This window comes from Vipera berus (genome assembly GCF_964194415.1).
Source record: "Vipera berus genome assembly, chromosome: 9".
NCBI classification, from domain to species: Eukaryota; Metazoa; Chordata; class Lepidosauria; order Squamata; family Viperidae; genus Vipera; species Vipera berus.
Genome location: NC_138212.1, coordinates 6350730 through 6366342, shown reverse-complemented (window position 1 = coordinate 6366342; position 15613 = coordinate 6350730). Strand labels below are relative to the sequence as shown.

Here is a 15613-nt window from a genome sequence, read left to right as displayed (position 1 = left end):
GTGTCTTAATCTGTGTGGCCCATTGGTTGGGTGTACCCAATGGGCTGGGTGTGGCCCATTGGGTGGGCGTGGCCATTGGGTGGGTGTGGCTGCGGTGGTAATGGCAGACTGGGTGGGACTAAAAAGTTCAATCAATCGATTCCAACTTGGCGAGTTCTTTTTTTCCCCGCGAGAAGTTGAAATTGATTGATTGAACTATTTTCTTTTCTTTTGCACATGGCGGCAGAGGCCTAATGCAAAAAGGTTTTATAAAAACCCAGCTGAAGGCCTAGGACTGGGATGACGGCGCGCGTGCCCACAGAAAGGGCTCTGCGTGCCACCTGTGTCACACGTGCCATAGGTTCGCCACCACGGCCATAGTATTTCTCAACTCAACTTTAAGATGTGTGGACTTCAATTCCCAGAGTTACCCCACCCAGCCGTCTCAAAAGACTTCCTGAAGGCTGGTCACAAAGAAGTCAGGCAGTTGCTTTGATTAAAGGGAAGTTCAGCCGAAGCCCAGCCAAGGCTGAAGGGAGAGCAAAGCTTGCTCTGTGACCTGGTGCACCTCAAAGCTGAATCTCCCATTTTGGGGGGGGAACCGGTCCTGGCAAGTTGTGGACTTGCAAAGATGAGGGAGAGAAAAGGCCAGCAATCCATTTGAGATGCTCTGGATTGATTGCGCGGTAAGCAAAATGCCCTTGGTGTGAGTTGCAGTAAAAAAAAAAAGAGAGAGAGAGAGAAAGCATTACAAACCTTGACACTCGCTATGGTGTTTCCTGCTTCTGAGTCAGTCGCCGTTTTTCTCTTCCTCCGGTATCTGCATAAATAAATAAATAAATAAATAAATAAATAAATAAATAAATAAATAAATAAATAAATAAATAAATAAATAAATTCTTTTGCATGCTGCTGCTTAAAGAGCAGATTGTCTGGGCTCGGTTAAAGTTCCCTGTTGCAAGCAATATAAACCTTTGCAGATATCCTTTCCCTCCAGGCAGAGGCACATTCGCTAGCAGGGATGCTGATTCATAGGGCTGGAATTTATGTAACAGGATGTGCGTAAAGGAAGCTAAACCACTGCACAAGGAGGGAAAGTGCTTGCTTTTCCAGTAGATAATTATGGCCCTATATACTAATTCTAGAAACGAGACTCCATATTCTGATTGTCGTATATGAAAGAATTAACAGAGGTGGAAGGCATCTTGGAGGTCTTCTAACCCAAACCCCTACCTAAACAGGAGACCCTACATCATTTCAGACTTGTCCAATCTCTTCTTGAAAGCCTCCAGTGTTGGATCACCCACAACTTCTGGACACAACCCGTTCCACTGGTTAATTGTTCTAACTGTCAGGAAGTTTCTCCTTAGTTCTAGATTGCTTCTCTCTTTGCTTAGTTTCCATCCGTTGCTTCTTGTCCTGCCTTCAGGTGCTTCGGAGAATAGCTTGACTCCCTCTTCTTTGGGGCAGCCCCTGAGATATTGGAAGACTGCTATCATGTCACCCCTCACCCTTCTCTTCGTTAAACTACGCATACCCAATTCCAGCAGCCGTTCTTTATATGTTTTAGCCTCCAGTCTCCTGATCATCTTTTTAATAATAGGCATGAAACATTGAGTGGCAAGAATGTACAAAATGGAAACGATGTTAGTGTATTGCAGGGTTAGAAAAAAAAATTAAGAAAAGGTAGGATAAAGGAGAAGGGGACAGAATTTCCATCCCATGCAGGAATCCAAAAGGGAATAAAATTGAGTTTAAAAGAGTGATGGTTTTCGTTGCATACCACCTTAGGGCTGCGGCAAGCAAATTGTGAGAATTAATAGAAAAAGCAGAAGAAAGTAAATGGGGGGGGGGGAAATGGTAAATTGCCCAAAGTCACTTTTCCTGAGATGGGTGGCCATATAAAATTGGATAAATAAATAAGTAAATAACAAACTAAACAATCCAAATTAAGGGTTAGTGTCTTGTGCAAAAACTCAGAGGCTTCTCTCCTCTTCGAGATTTCCTTAGTATAATTTGATTCTAACACAGCATATTTAATTTGTTCAGTTATAAATAAGAACAACTTTGCCAGAGAAAATTAAATAATTTGTTACTGTCAGAAAGGAAAGCTTGTGTACTTTATGAACGGAGATTATCCAGACTTAATAATACTCCAGACAATAATCAACTAAGCATGTGGGGAACTAATAAAGTGAAGTGGGAATTCATAGATTTCTTCATGTCTGAATGAAAGAAAGAACAGGCAGAGAGAGAGAGAAATATATTAATGACAATAAAACACTGACAAGGGTACATAAACTCATAGGAACAAAATAAAAAATTTAAGAAGTTTCTAAAACATAATAGGAAATTTATATACGTCTTGTAAGTCAACTTTTGAGAGAGAGAGTTAATCTTTATAGCCAGTTCTTATTTTAATGGCGTAGGATGATGGAGAAGGAATTGCCAATGCATAGAGCAATAATATCATACAAGAGAGCTGAGGCTATAAAAGCTGGCAGGAGGTCTCAAATCAAGGCTGCCAGCTGTTGAGTCTTGTGCTACCAATATCTTGATGCCTCTGATCAAAGCACTGATGCTGTGAGAGGGCACCATCTAGATGAACTCATTTATTTGGAGGAAAAACAGTGTCTGGAAAGTTCCAATCAATTATTATTATTATTATTTATTAAACTTATATACCGCCCTTCTCCCGTAGGACCCAGGGCGGTTCACAAGGCAATTAAAACAACATTACAATACAAAAATTAATAACAATTAAAATTGATTAAATTTTCCTTAATTAAAATCTAAACCCCCTGTAACTCTGATTAAAAACCCAATTACAATAAGTTAAAAAATTAAAAAAATCCTCAGTCCTGGCCGGAAAGCTCAAAGAGCCAGGTCTTCAGGTCCCGGCGGAATGAACGAAAATCAGGGGCAGTCCTAAGCTCTACGGGTAACTGGTTCCAAAGGGCAGGTGCGCCCACAGAGAAGGCCCTCTCCCTGGGTGTTGCCCGCCGGCAATCCTTTGCCGGCGGCACCCTGAGAAGGCCCTCCCTGTGGGAGCGCACAGGACGAAGGGAACTTGATGCCGGCAGCAGGTGTTCCCTCAGATACCCCGGACCCAAGCCATTTAGGGCTTTATAGGTCATCACCAGCACCTTGACTTACATATATATATATATATATATATATATATATATATATATATATATATATATATATATATATATATATATATATATATATATATATATATATATATGTCAAATACTTGTTAACTATTTAGATTACCTTGCTAGGCCTCAAACATGGGGCAAATCTTTATTTCCTGTTTCAGCCTATCTTGAAGGCCATCGAACAGGCAGTAGTCACACCGGACTACTATATATATATGTTTTCTGAGGTTTTCGCGGGTGTTTGTATGTGGATCTTTGGACATTCGGGGGTTTTTCCCACGTAGAATTGAAGGTGTAGGAGCAACGTTTCGGCGGAATCCCATCCGTCATCCTCAGGCTGGTGGCTTCAGCTTCCTTCTTCTGGGAGAAGCATATATATATGTCTCTGTCTCTATGTCTCTGTCTCTATATCTATCTATCTATCTATCTATCTATCTATCTATCTATCTATCTATCTCTATCCATCTATCTATTTATCTATCTACCTACCTACCTTTTAAATCAATTTTACAAGGTTTCTGTGTTCCTCCAGTCATGTCTGACTCTATTCAGCTTAAAAACCTCCAAAACAAAAAGTAAGCTTGACATGAAACTCCACAATATAACAGTGCTAACAGAATAACTATTATCATTTTACAAGTGCTAAGGAAGAACCATAGCTTATTTTATTTGTTTGCTTGTTTGTTTATATCCCACCTTTATTATTATTTTTACAAATAAGGTAGAAAACATGCCAAACAAGGATATCCTGGAATTGAAGACATTATCTTCCAACATATATTTGCAACCTCGTCATTCATTGATCAATCCAGAAACAAATTCCCACAATTAACTACCTTTCAGAAGCCAGGATGATCCCAGTGATTAGCACGATAACAGCAAGCATGACGAAGGCACCAGTCACTATAAGAAGCAGGCTTTTCTCTGGGTCTTTGGATGCACAGAAGAACAGATAGAGTTCAATAGCTTGTTATTTTTTTAATCCAGTTTGGATTTTAATACTGAGCCAGTTTCATTCCCTCTTAGCCCAACCCACCTCACAGAGTGGTTGTTGTAGAGAAAAAAAGGAGAAGGAAGGAACATTAGATATGTCTTCCACTTTGAGCTGTTTATAAAAATAACAATAAAGGCAGGGTATAAATACATAAAAATAAATTTAGAAACAAATAATCCTGCCCCAACATTCTCAAAAATTCCATCCAGCTCTTGGCTATAAATTCCAGATTTTTTCACCCCTCTGAGTAAATTCAAGAATGCCTCACATACCTGTCATGGAGAGTTCGAGGAATGCTTCAGCCAAGCCTTCAGCATTGGCTGCTCGGCATGTGTACTTCCCAGCATCCTTCAACATAAGATCAGAAAGCTTTAAGACATTCAAGGCTTGGGATGGTCTCTCCAAGACTTGGGTTCCCTTAACCCAAGTCACATTGGGCGAAGGGTTGCCCTTCGCCGTGCAGAGTAGCTGGATGCGGTCCCCTTTTTGTACCGTGAGCTGAGACATGCTTGTGAAGTTTTTCTGACCTGCAAGATTCAAGAGGGACACTGAGAAGACAATGCCCAGAAATCTCAACATTTGCTTGGATGATTTTACCAATATGCATCGATTTCAACAATAGGTTAAAAATGTCTTAGTTTGCAATTTGGAGAAGAAACTGATGTTATCTCGTGCGATTTGTTCATGGCTGCCTCCTAAATTTGAGACCTGAATTAGTAAATACAAAATTAGATTAGGAAAAGTATGATTTGGGGCCAGTCACTCTCTCTCATTGTGAGGAAAATTGCAGGAGGAAGGAGTATTATGTATGTTCACCACCATGAGTTATTTTTTTTTAAATAATAAAGGTAATAGATAGATGACAGAGAGAGAGAGAGAGAGAGAGAGAGAGAGAGAGAGAGAGAGAGAGAAAGAGACAGAGAGAGAAAGAGACAGAGAGACAGAGACAGAGACAGAGACAGAGACAGAGACAGACAGACAGACAGACAGACAGATAGATAGATAGATAGGACAGAGACAGGAAAGATAGACATAGGATAGATTAGATAGATAGATAGATAGATAGATAGATAGATAGATAGATAGATAGATAGATAGATAGATAGATAGATAGATAGATAGATAGATAGTTTATAGAGAGATGAATAGATTATAGATATTAATGGATAGATTAGATAGATAGATAGATAGATAGATAGATAGATAGATAGATAGATAGATAGATAGATAGATAGATAGATAGATAGATAGATAGATAGATAGATAGATGATAGATAGATGGAGATGGATGGATAGACAGACAGACAGACAATCTAGGCAAAAACAGTTATTTGAAATGGACAGCAGTTTGAATTCCTTCTTACTTCCAGGGCAATTCTGAACAATATTGGTATATAAGTAGTCCTTGACTTACCACACAATTAGGACCAGAATTTCCATTGTTAAGCTACATGGTTTTTAAGTGAGTCATACCTGATTTTATAACCTTTTTTACCACAAATCACTGCAGTTATTAAGTCAATCATGCTGCCATTGCAAATGGCAATCACTTGACCCTGGGGCAGGGTAATCATCATAAATAAATGCCAGTTGGTCCGCAAAGATCTTCTCTTTTTGTTCTATTTCCCGCTAGCCTTTTCTGCCTCTTTTTGATACCTCCTTACTGAGCAAATGGCTGCTGGGAGAATCATGCAACTTACTGTTATTGGAGTGAAAATGCTCCCCCTCGATCACTACCATCTGCGGTGGGACTGTAAGAGAAAAACAAATCGTCCTGTTCAGAAATCCTTTCCAACTGAGATTTGGACACAGTCAGATCACCAATTACATATGCTGATTTCCTGGAGCTGGTATCCCAACCTCTTTTCTTCAACACTCTCCCTTTTCGGTTATAAGATGCAAAGAACTGTCCGCCATTTTGATATTATAATGTCCACACCAGTGTTTCGCAACCTTAGCAATTTTAAGATGTGAAGGCATGGCGACTGGGGAATTCTGGGGGTGGAAGTCCGCACGTCTTAAAAGTTGGGAAGGCTGGGAAACCCTGCCCTAGGGAATCTCCGATTGTCCCCTTCTCCCCACAAGTTAGTGAAGAAAAACACCTCTCAAAGGGAGCCAGGCTGAGGGAAAGAGAGAACAGCAAACTGTGGGACTTGACTCTCTGATGCAAAGGACCAGCGACACAGCTCCATCCTTCAAACGGAAATTGCTTTGGGGTTTAGGGTTTGAAGCTAGGCAGACCTAGAAATGATCACTCACAGGCAACATTCAGTTGGATAGTTGTCTCTCTAGGAACCAATTTATTCTCATTTTCGTAGCTGACCCTGCAGGTGAGATTCCTCTGGTGGTCTGTAACTGAAGGTAAGAAATTCAGCACTGTGCTGTAGATCTGGAACCCGTTCAGCTGCAAATGAGAGTTGTGAGGTTCGGGAAAGCCACTCCAGGTGATGTTTGGAGGCATCCGACTACAACTTGCGAAGGTTGCACAGGTGATGTTTGTACGATTTCCTGCCCGCAATGTCCCCAATGCCTGTATTTCTGGTGGTTGTCTTTCTAAGAAAAGAAGAGAGGAATCGGGAGAAAGTTACTCCAGGACTACATACATTCTTACCTACCCACTGGGCTTGCTCTTCAGGCTCCTTCCCAAATGCCTCTCATGTGAGATGGACCCCATTGAGATTTTATCCTCTCTTGGAGTACAAGATTTTATGCAACCAGGAATGACCACAGAGATTCTATATTTCAAGCATCTTCTCATCCAAGAAGCATCTGAAGAAGCTTCTCGGAGGAGAAGTGAAACATTTTCAAAGAAAAAAACCCCCAAGAAACTCCAGTTTTAGTAAAGCACCTTTGGGGCATGCACGAATCCATGTTTGTCAGCATCTCATGAATCCCCTAGGACAGTGGTGGCAAACCCATGGCACGCATGCCAGAGGTGGCACTCAGAGCCCTTTCTGTGGGCATGCACGCCGTTGCCCCAGCAGAGTTCGCCAGAGTAGCGAGTATGTGGCATTTGGAAGCGACAGGGCAGTAAGTAAGTGAGCAAGCGGTGTTGGGCCCCCGGGGATGCCCCGGAGATGGCGAGGGACTGGCCCCGGCCACGTTCACCCAGTCTGCTGTGACCACTGCAGCCACGCCCACCCAGTGGACCACACCCCCCACCCCCTGAGGGCACCACAATGCTGATGCAGCCCTGGCAGTTTGCGATAAATAAGTGGGTTTGGGGTTGCAGTTTGGTCACTGGGTCTCTAAAAGGTTCGCCATCACTGCCCTAGGAAGCCCTCGTCAAATTTTGAGAAGTTTGGTGTGTCCGTCTATAAGGGCAGAGTTACAGATCCAGTGGGCCAGGAAATGCCAAAGGAGGGCAGGGAACCCATCTCCAAAGACTTTTCAGGAGGATCTTCAAGGGTGAGCTGTTGATCAAAAGTCTTAGTGCTTCTTTCCCTCTTTTGCTGATTTTTTTTTTTACCCTCGTGCTAAGACCCGATTGCTTTTGACCATGGTTTATCAGAAAATCCACCACTGGCTTTTCACACGTGGCAAATCTGTACTATCAATTACATCAAGCGGGTTTACACATCTCACTAGCATAAATCAAAGAAACCAAAATCCAGCTTAGTATGATGTGTGAAACCAAGGCCAGGGTGGTGGTGGGTGGGGGCACCCATCTCTATTACTAAGGAAACATTCATGCTATCCTGAAGCATTTCACTACCCCTCGAAGCTTCTGAGTCTAAGCCTGTGGCTCTCTGCGGATCAGATTGCTTGAAACCTTTTCTCGGGTTTGTGTCTATGTGTGAAAGAGAGACAAAGAGAGACAAAGGGAAATTCTTTCATCTGCTAGTGGCTTCATTCTTGCACGTTATGGTTGTTATCTGCAACCCCAACCCATCCCTCTTCATTCATGTATTAATCAAATTCATATGGCCAGAAAGTAACTCTGAACAGCATGCAACAATCCAAGAAGACCATCAGCGTACAAAACAATTATTATCTGATCCCATTGTATATAATGATTTCAAAAGCGTTATCAGAGCAGAACTAAAACAAGAAGAGAAAACGACAGAGGGAGGGGTGTTGATGACAAAGGCCGAACAATTTTCCAGGTACTCACCTGTCACATTCAGGTATGGATTAGCGTAGCTGTAAAAGCTAAAAAGGGCCTTAGGTTTTTTTTCCATTCTGAAAAAGTATTTCCCTGAATCAATTTTTTGGGCGTTCAAGATGAGGAGAGAACAGTTTCCTGCGGTCAGATTCCCAGTGAGTTGAAAGCGCTCCTGAGACAGCTCAATAGGATCCGTATTCTCTGTTCCTTTCTTCCAAACTCCAATCAATTTTTTATTGGGATTGGCATGCTCTTTATTATAAGTGAAATTGCAGGGAATAACGGCACAGAGCCCTTCCTCTACCAACACGTAATCAGGAGCTTTCAGGTCATACCCTTCTATTCTGGCAGGTATCACACCTGCAAAGAGTGGAAAAACAAGAATCTCAGCTACACAGTAACCGACATCCCGTCCCGTTTCCATCATTGGAAAGGAGAACTCATCCAAGGGCTGGCCTCAAGAGTCAGCCTCTCACCTTCCCACCAAGCTCGTACCTTTCCAAAGCAACGATGTTGAAATTAGCCCGAAGAAGAAGGCCTCAAAGGGGCAGCCCATTTTCTCATCCCTGAAACGACCGCCTCTCTGGAAGATTGCACTCAGCAACAGGATCCCAAGAAGCCTGAGGGGGTAAACCTGGGGACAGAAACGGTCAGAATGAGCTTTGTTCCTTCGGGAGAATATTGAAGCCAGGAGAGAATCAGAGGACGGATACTCAAAACTACTGTTTCTTCTCCTCTTGGATAAGTACTGGCAGTCTTCAACTTACAACCATTTGTTTGGTGGCTGTTCAAAGTTAAAACAGTAATGGGGAAAAAAAAGAGTGATTTACAATCCAGTCCTTAAGCTTAAGACTGTTGCAGTATCCCTATGGTCGCTGCAAGGTGGCGCAGTGTTAGAATGCAGTAAAGGTAAAGGTAAAGGTTCCCCCGCACATGTGTGCTAGTCGTTTCCAACTCTAGGGGCTCATCTCCGTTTCAAAGCCGAAGAGCCAGCGCTTGTCCAAGGATGTCTCCGTGGTCATGTGGCTGGCATGACTAGACACCAAAGGCGCACAGAATGCTGTTACCTTCACACCGGAGTGGTCCCTATTTTTCTACTTGCATTTTTACGTGCTTTCGAACTGCTAGGTTGGCAGAAGCTGGGACAAGTAACAGACGCTCACTCTGATACACGGCGCTCAGGATTCGATCCGCCAAACTGCCAACCTTCTGATCGACAAGCTCAGCGTCCTAACCCACTGAGCCACCACGTACTGCAGGCTAATTTTGCCGACTGCCAGGAGTCCGATCTTGACCCACTCAAAGTTGACTCAGCCTTCCATCCTGCTGAGGTCAGTAAAATGAGGACCCAGATTGTTGGGGGTAATAGCATGACTCTGTAACCCGCTTAAAGAAGGCTGTAAAGCACTGTAAAGTGGTATATAAGTCTACGTGCTATTGCCTTCAACTTTCAGGCACTTGATAACCAGCATGTATTTATGAGAGTTACAATGTCCCAGGGTCAAGTGATCACCATTTGCAACCTTCCCAGCTGCCTTCTAACATCTAGCAACGTCAATGGGGGAAGCCAGTCCACTTCACGACCACATGGTCCACTTAGCAACTGCAATGATGTATGGTAAAATGTTTATCAAATCGGACAAGACTCAGTGAAAAAAAAAACCTTACTTAGCAACAGAAATTCTGATCCCAGTTGTGGTTATAAGTCAGGCACTAGATGTAGTTTTCCTTGAGGTTGGAAGAATATGACATTTAAGCCACTCGGCCTGGGCACAGATTAGGCTAAAAGTCTTTGGAGTTTTTGTTAATGTTATTTTTTCCCCCTTCAGATAAAGTAAATCAGAACAGATACCGTTTGCAGTGCAGAGACACAGTCTGGATCACTTTTGAACAGGAAAAGCTCTTAATATCTGGAATGGCCACCAAAATGCTACCCTTAAGGGACCTTGCCTTAGTATTGTTTTTAAGGGTCCAAGTAGGTTTCTGTGAAATTTGGGATCACATCAGAAGTTTATTTCGTTGCATGATTTTCACCCTGTCATTTGTTTATGTTTATTATTTGGGCCACCTTCAATCAATTCCTTCTGCAAATCAGAGAGCTGGTTTAAGGGTGTCAAATTAAACCAACCATCCCAGAGAGTCTTCTTGCATAAGGACCTTTGGAGAAGTGGAACTAATACCTTACCCTGTTTTTAATATCCAGACTGTGGATTCTATTTTTATGTAACCAAAATGGGCACTTCTGGTCACAAGAGGAAAGGAATGTGACTTTAAGGGGACTTCCACTGTTGTTTCAGACAGAGTGTGCACAAGGTGAGTGAAAGGGTGAAAGGATGGATAGACAACTGGACAGAACAGATTCCTGCATAGCAGCTGTCCAATATTAGACTTTTGCTCCAAATCCCTCCAGTTTAAACCAATTCCATTCTTCTGTCCCTCTTGTCCTATTTATGCAATAGGAACTGTTGCTAAAATGGGAATTGTTGCTAAAATATGCCCAGAATACATCTCAGGGGCTGGGACTGTGTTTGCTCTAGTGTTGTAACTGGGTATATACCCCAAACTTCTGCTCCATACAAAAGCGTAGGAGTGACCTTAGCTTTATATACTCTGATTAGTGGAACAGGGGACCCTGGATAACTATGATCCTTTAATTTAAGCAGTAGGTTCAAATGAGCCTTTGCTCTAAGGGTGCTCCATTGATGATGGCAAGCCCAAGATCCAGTCTTGGAAGACATTATGCCTAAGTATGCAAAGATGTTAACCTGTACAATTGGTTCACCATCTAATTGCCATCTATGTTTCTCACAATGTTTTCCAAACACCATGATTTTTGAATTAGATTTACTGATTGTTAGGGAGTTGTCCTGGCAATAGGACTTAAGCCTTCTTAATAGCTGAAGCAATTGTACTTGTGAACACGATATAGGATCATATTGTCAGCATGTTGTTGTTGTTGTTAGCTGCGAAGTCGTGTCCGACCCATCGCGACCCTATGGACAACATTCCTTCAGGCCTTCTTGTCCTCTACCATCTTCTGGAGTCCATTTAAGCTCACGCCTACTGCTTCAGTGACTCCATCCAGCCACCTCATCCTCTGTCGTCCCCTTCTTCTATTGCCCTCGATCTTTCCCAGCATTAGGCTCTTCTCCAGTGAGTCCTTCCTTCTCATTAGGTGGCCAAAGTACTTGAGTTTTAGCTTCAGGATCTGGCCTTCTAAAGAGCAGTCAGGATCGATCTCCTCTAGGACTGACCGGTTTGATCACCTTGCAGTCCAAGGGACTCGCAGGAGTCTTCTGCGGCATAGAGCAAGCTATTACAGTATGTATTTAGGATCATCAGCATATGTACCATGGGATCCTTCATTAACAACTGGCAGGTTATTAATGTGTAGATTAAATAATAATGGGGCCAGGATACACCCTTGTCTTACCCCTTTGTTTGTATGAATCCTGTTAGTCAGGGCCCCATTAACCCCATACTGCACCTTCAAACTGGTACTAGTGTAAAGGGCTTTAACCAAAGCTAGCAATCTAGGTTCTATTTTAAGAGATGTCAATTTATTCCATAGTATTTCCCTGTTTACAGTATCAAATGCTGCTGTAGGATCTATGAAAGCAGCAAAGAGCGGTCTCCTCTTATAGGCATATATATGAGTGGCTGCGTTGAAGAATACCTTGGGTCTACATTTGTTGCACAGTGCCTAATTTTTACCAGTTGCTTCAAGGAAAGAAGCCCAGAAGAAACACAAAGACCTGTTCTGACTCTCATTCTTACTTCTTTAGAACTGGGGACAGAACTAAATGTGCGATTTAGGAATGATAAATGATAAAAGATTGACAACAGCAGATGAGATAGCACCCATCCCATTTACAAATGGTAGCACCGTTCACCACACGAGCCTCATCTAGATTCCAGCGGAGCCTAGTAAGGAAATTAGGAAGCTGGCAGGCAAGCCATGAGGTCATAATCCTAATTTATACGGACACTACAGGTAGTCCTCGACTTACAACGGTTCACTTAGTGACCATTCAAAGTTACAACAGCACTGAAAAAAGTGACTTATGACCATTTTTCACATGACCTTTGTAGCATCCCCATGATCATGTGATGGAAATTCAGAGGCTTGGCAACTGGTTCATACTTATGACCGCTGCTGTGTCCCAAGGTCATGCAATCACCTATTTCAACTTTTTGACGAGTAAAACCAGTGGGGAAGCCAGGTTCACTTAACAACCATGTTGCTAACTTATCAACTGCAGTGATTCACTCACCCACTGTGGCAAGAAGGGTCATAAAATGAGGCAAAACTCACTTGACAAATGTCTCGCTTAACAACAGAAATGCTGTGGTCATAAGTCAAAGGACTATCCGTAATTTAGTCTGTCATGTCAGTAGTAAAATGATTCTTTTAATTAGAGGTTTTCTCCTTCATAAGTTTGCCTTAATCCCCTTTTAAAACTGCCCTTTTGTGAAGGCCTCAGAACATGCATCACCTAAGATTCTTTACCTCCGGGGCACCTGGGATTTGTAGTTCACCAACCTTGCAACACAGAATCCCAAAGTCTTCGTGCCTACTTTGTGAAAGTCTGCTTGCTTTGGTCTCCTGGAATTGCCCACCACTCAGCTTCACTTCTCTCTGATCCACGTGGTAAATGTTATGTACTTTTTCCACATCGTATCATTCAGCTGCTCCTATTCAGATCTAGAAGCCTAGAATTTCCCAACACTACCATGTTGCAAACTATTCTCAAACTATGGTGCCATCAAACTTCCTGAATACAGTTTCAAGAAGGAGGAGGAGGAGGAAGAGAAGGAAGAGGACACTGCAGATGGTTATAATACACTATAAATAAAGATCCGTCAAATTATCTGTCACCTTCCTTTAAACATGCTTAAACTAACAAGCCTAAGATGTGTCTCAATCTTACGCTTGCTATAGTTCATCTCTCTTTAGGGCTGTAATTATAAATATAATACCTGGACCGCAGAATGGAGAATTTTTCACTGTAAGTCATGGTTGACTTCTACTGCAATGAGTTATGGTTTGGCAACATCTAAGAGTAACCCTACCTGCACACTAAGCTGCTATTCTCAATATACCTATTCAGATGAAAAACCCATTGTCTTTGGCTTGTTTACTGATAAATGTGTCTTGGATGCAAGCCAATCCCCAGTGAATGTAGAGGCATGTACTCTGAATTCAGTTACTATGCTTAAGTTCCTTAAGAGGTTAGAAATTGTGTGTCTGCCCAGATTTCATAAGAGGCTTGAAGGTTTCTTTAATGTCATAAGTCTTGCCTTCCTTGTTGCAAATTTCATAGTTATATGTTATAAACATTTTATATGCAAGCATTCTAAATATATAATACGTTGCAAACATTTTATATACAAGCATTCCAAATATATAATTTACAATATGCCAGTCTTCTAAGCATACATGATGGGTGTGGATAGAAAATAAAGCATGTATATATGTGAAAGGAGAGCACAGGAAGTGTCTTTTGGAAAAGGAAAAAGAAAAGGGGTATGTCTGCATTTGAGAATTTCAGGGTCTTGTAAGCAATGGAAGGGTGAGAAGTTCTGGAGGATTCTGAAAAAATATTACCAGGCACACATTCGTGGTTAAAGCAGACACAAAAGTGCAAATTTTAGGCAGGATTTATCATCACTTTTACTTCTTGCAAAGAGCCCAGGGATTACCACTTTAGGAAGTACTTAAATAAATGACCCAAAGCAGACATCAGAGGAGTGAAAAGACTCTTAATTCCAGCTGGAAAAGAAACAGTATTTCAAAACGCTCTTTAATCCTTAACACTTTGAGATGCTCACTTGATTGAATTATCCTTTCTGAAATTAGCCCTGCTGGATTAAAAAAGGAGGGTGCCTATAACCATTCCCAGATTATATAACATGAGATGGCACATGGTTTTGCCATTCTGATAATATATACAAACTCCCTTTTTATGACCCAGTAATCCCTGGTAGAGTCGGGACAACTGAATGGAGATGAGCATTTACTGGCTAGATGCCCTTCCTGACACCCTGCGGAATTCACAGTAGACATTTTTGCTTTGAGCCCTAGGAGAGAACATCTGCCCCTACCTAGGATTGAACTCTCAGCCTTCTGAGTGGGAGGCAAGCATCTTCGCCACTAGACCATACACATACATACATACATACATACATGTATATACACATGTTGAAAGAAAAATCTTCATCAGGGTCCAGTCCAAGCCGGGAATAATCAAAATGGAGACTGCTTTAGAAAGAAAGTTGTGGTTTATTGAAGAGTAGAGTCAGACAGAAAGATGGCTCTGGGAATCCTAACCACATGTAGCAGGGAGTGGTGGGCTTTTATATCTCCTTTGGGCTTTGTATTTGGAGTTCTTCCTGTTTGAGGCTTTGTATTTCCTGTGTCATGTACTTTGACCTGAGTCTGAATGCATCCTTTTGGTATTGGTGGGTTAATCCTATTATGTTTCCTGTCCTTAGAATTTGAGTGGGGGTTTGTAAATTTTGGGACGTGGTGGCTCAGTGGTTAGGACGCTGAGCTTGTCGATCAGAAGGTCAGCAGTTTGGCGGGTCGAATCCCGAGTGCCGCGTAGCAGAGTGAGCGCCTGTTACTTGTCCCAGCTTCTGCCAACCTAGCAGTTCGAAAGCACGTAAAAATGCAAGTAGAAAAATAGGGACCACTACGGTGGGAAGGTAACAGCGTTCCATGCGCCTTTGGTGTCTAGTCATGCCGGCCACATGACCACGGAGACGTCCTCGGACAAGCGCTGGCTGTTCGGCTTTGAAACGGAGATGAGCACCGGCCCCTAGAGTCGGAAACGACTAGCACACATGTGTGGGGGAACCTTTACCTTTTTACCTTTATGTAGATTTTAGGGGTCTTTGTCTTCCTAATTTCATTAGCTTCTAGCTTCCTGGCTCCAACCTTCCTGAATGGATTATTACATCTGCATTTTTAAAAAAAAATGTTTTCTGCCTAGTTTCTGCCTGGGAGAGAGGGGCTGGGTCTGGTTTCTGTCTTTTTCAAGATCTTCTCCATTATTTCTTTGGGGAAACATATTCTGCCTTTTTTAATATTCCCCAAAATATTTATTTCTCTGGATTCTTCCCCCCCCCCACACACACACACCCAGTGCTTTTTTGTAAAAGAAAAAGGTGCCAGAACTCACACATGTCATACAACCCACCTTGCCTACCCTACAAGGTTCCATCCAAAAAAGGTGCCGGAACTCCGTTCTGGGCGTTCTATGACAAAAAAAGCCCTGCACACACCTATATGTATACATATATACATAATATATATATCTAATTATCAGAATGGCAAATTCATTATATAATCTGGGAATGGTTACTGCT

At 42.2% G+C, this 15613-nt stretch overlaps 1 protein-coding gene across 1 annotated transcript in view; it reads right to left on the bottom strand.

Moving 5' to 3' along the window:
• Window positions 1-447: 447 nt before the first annotated feature.
• Window positions 448-15613, bottom strand: part of LOC308671866 (sialic acid-binding Ig-like lectin 13) — a gene marked incomplete at its 3' end in the record, with an annotated part of 17837 nt that continues 2671 nt past the window's right edge. Inside the window, exons 2-8 of the mRNA XM_081334349.1 lie at window positions 8738-8876; window positions 8252-8602; window positions 6397-6690; window positions 5838-5888; window positions 4410-4664; window positions 3980-4073; window positions 448-799 (exon numbers count right to left, since the gene is read on the bottom strand). Coding sequence (XP_081190475.1) covers window positions 448-799; window positions 3980-4073; window positions 4410-4664; window positions 5838-5888; window positions 6397-6690; window positions 8252-8602; window positions 8738-8798 — 1458 coding nt within the window. The 5' untranslated portion in view covers window positions 8799-8876. The remainder of the gene's footprint in view (window positions 800-3979; window positions 4074-4409; window positions 4665-5837; window positions 5889-6396; window positions 6691-8251; window positions 8603-8737; window positions 8877-15613) is intronic.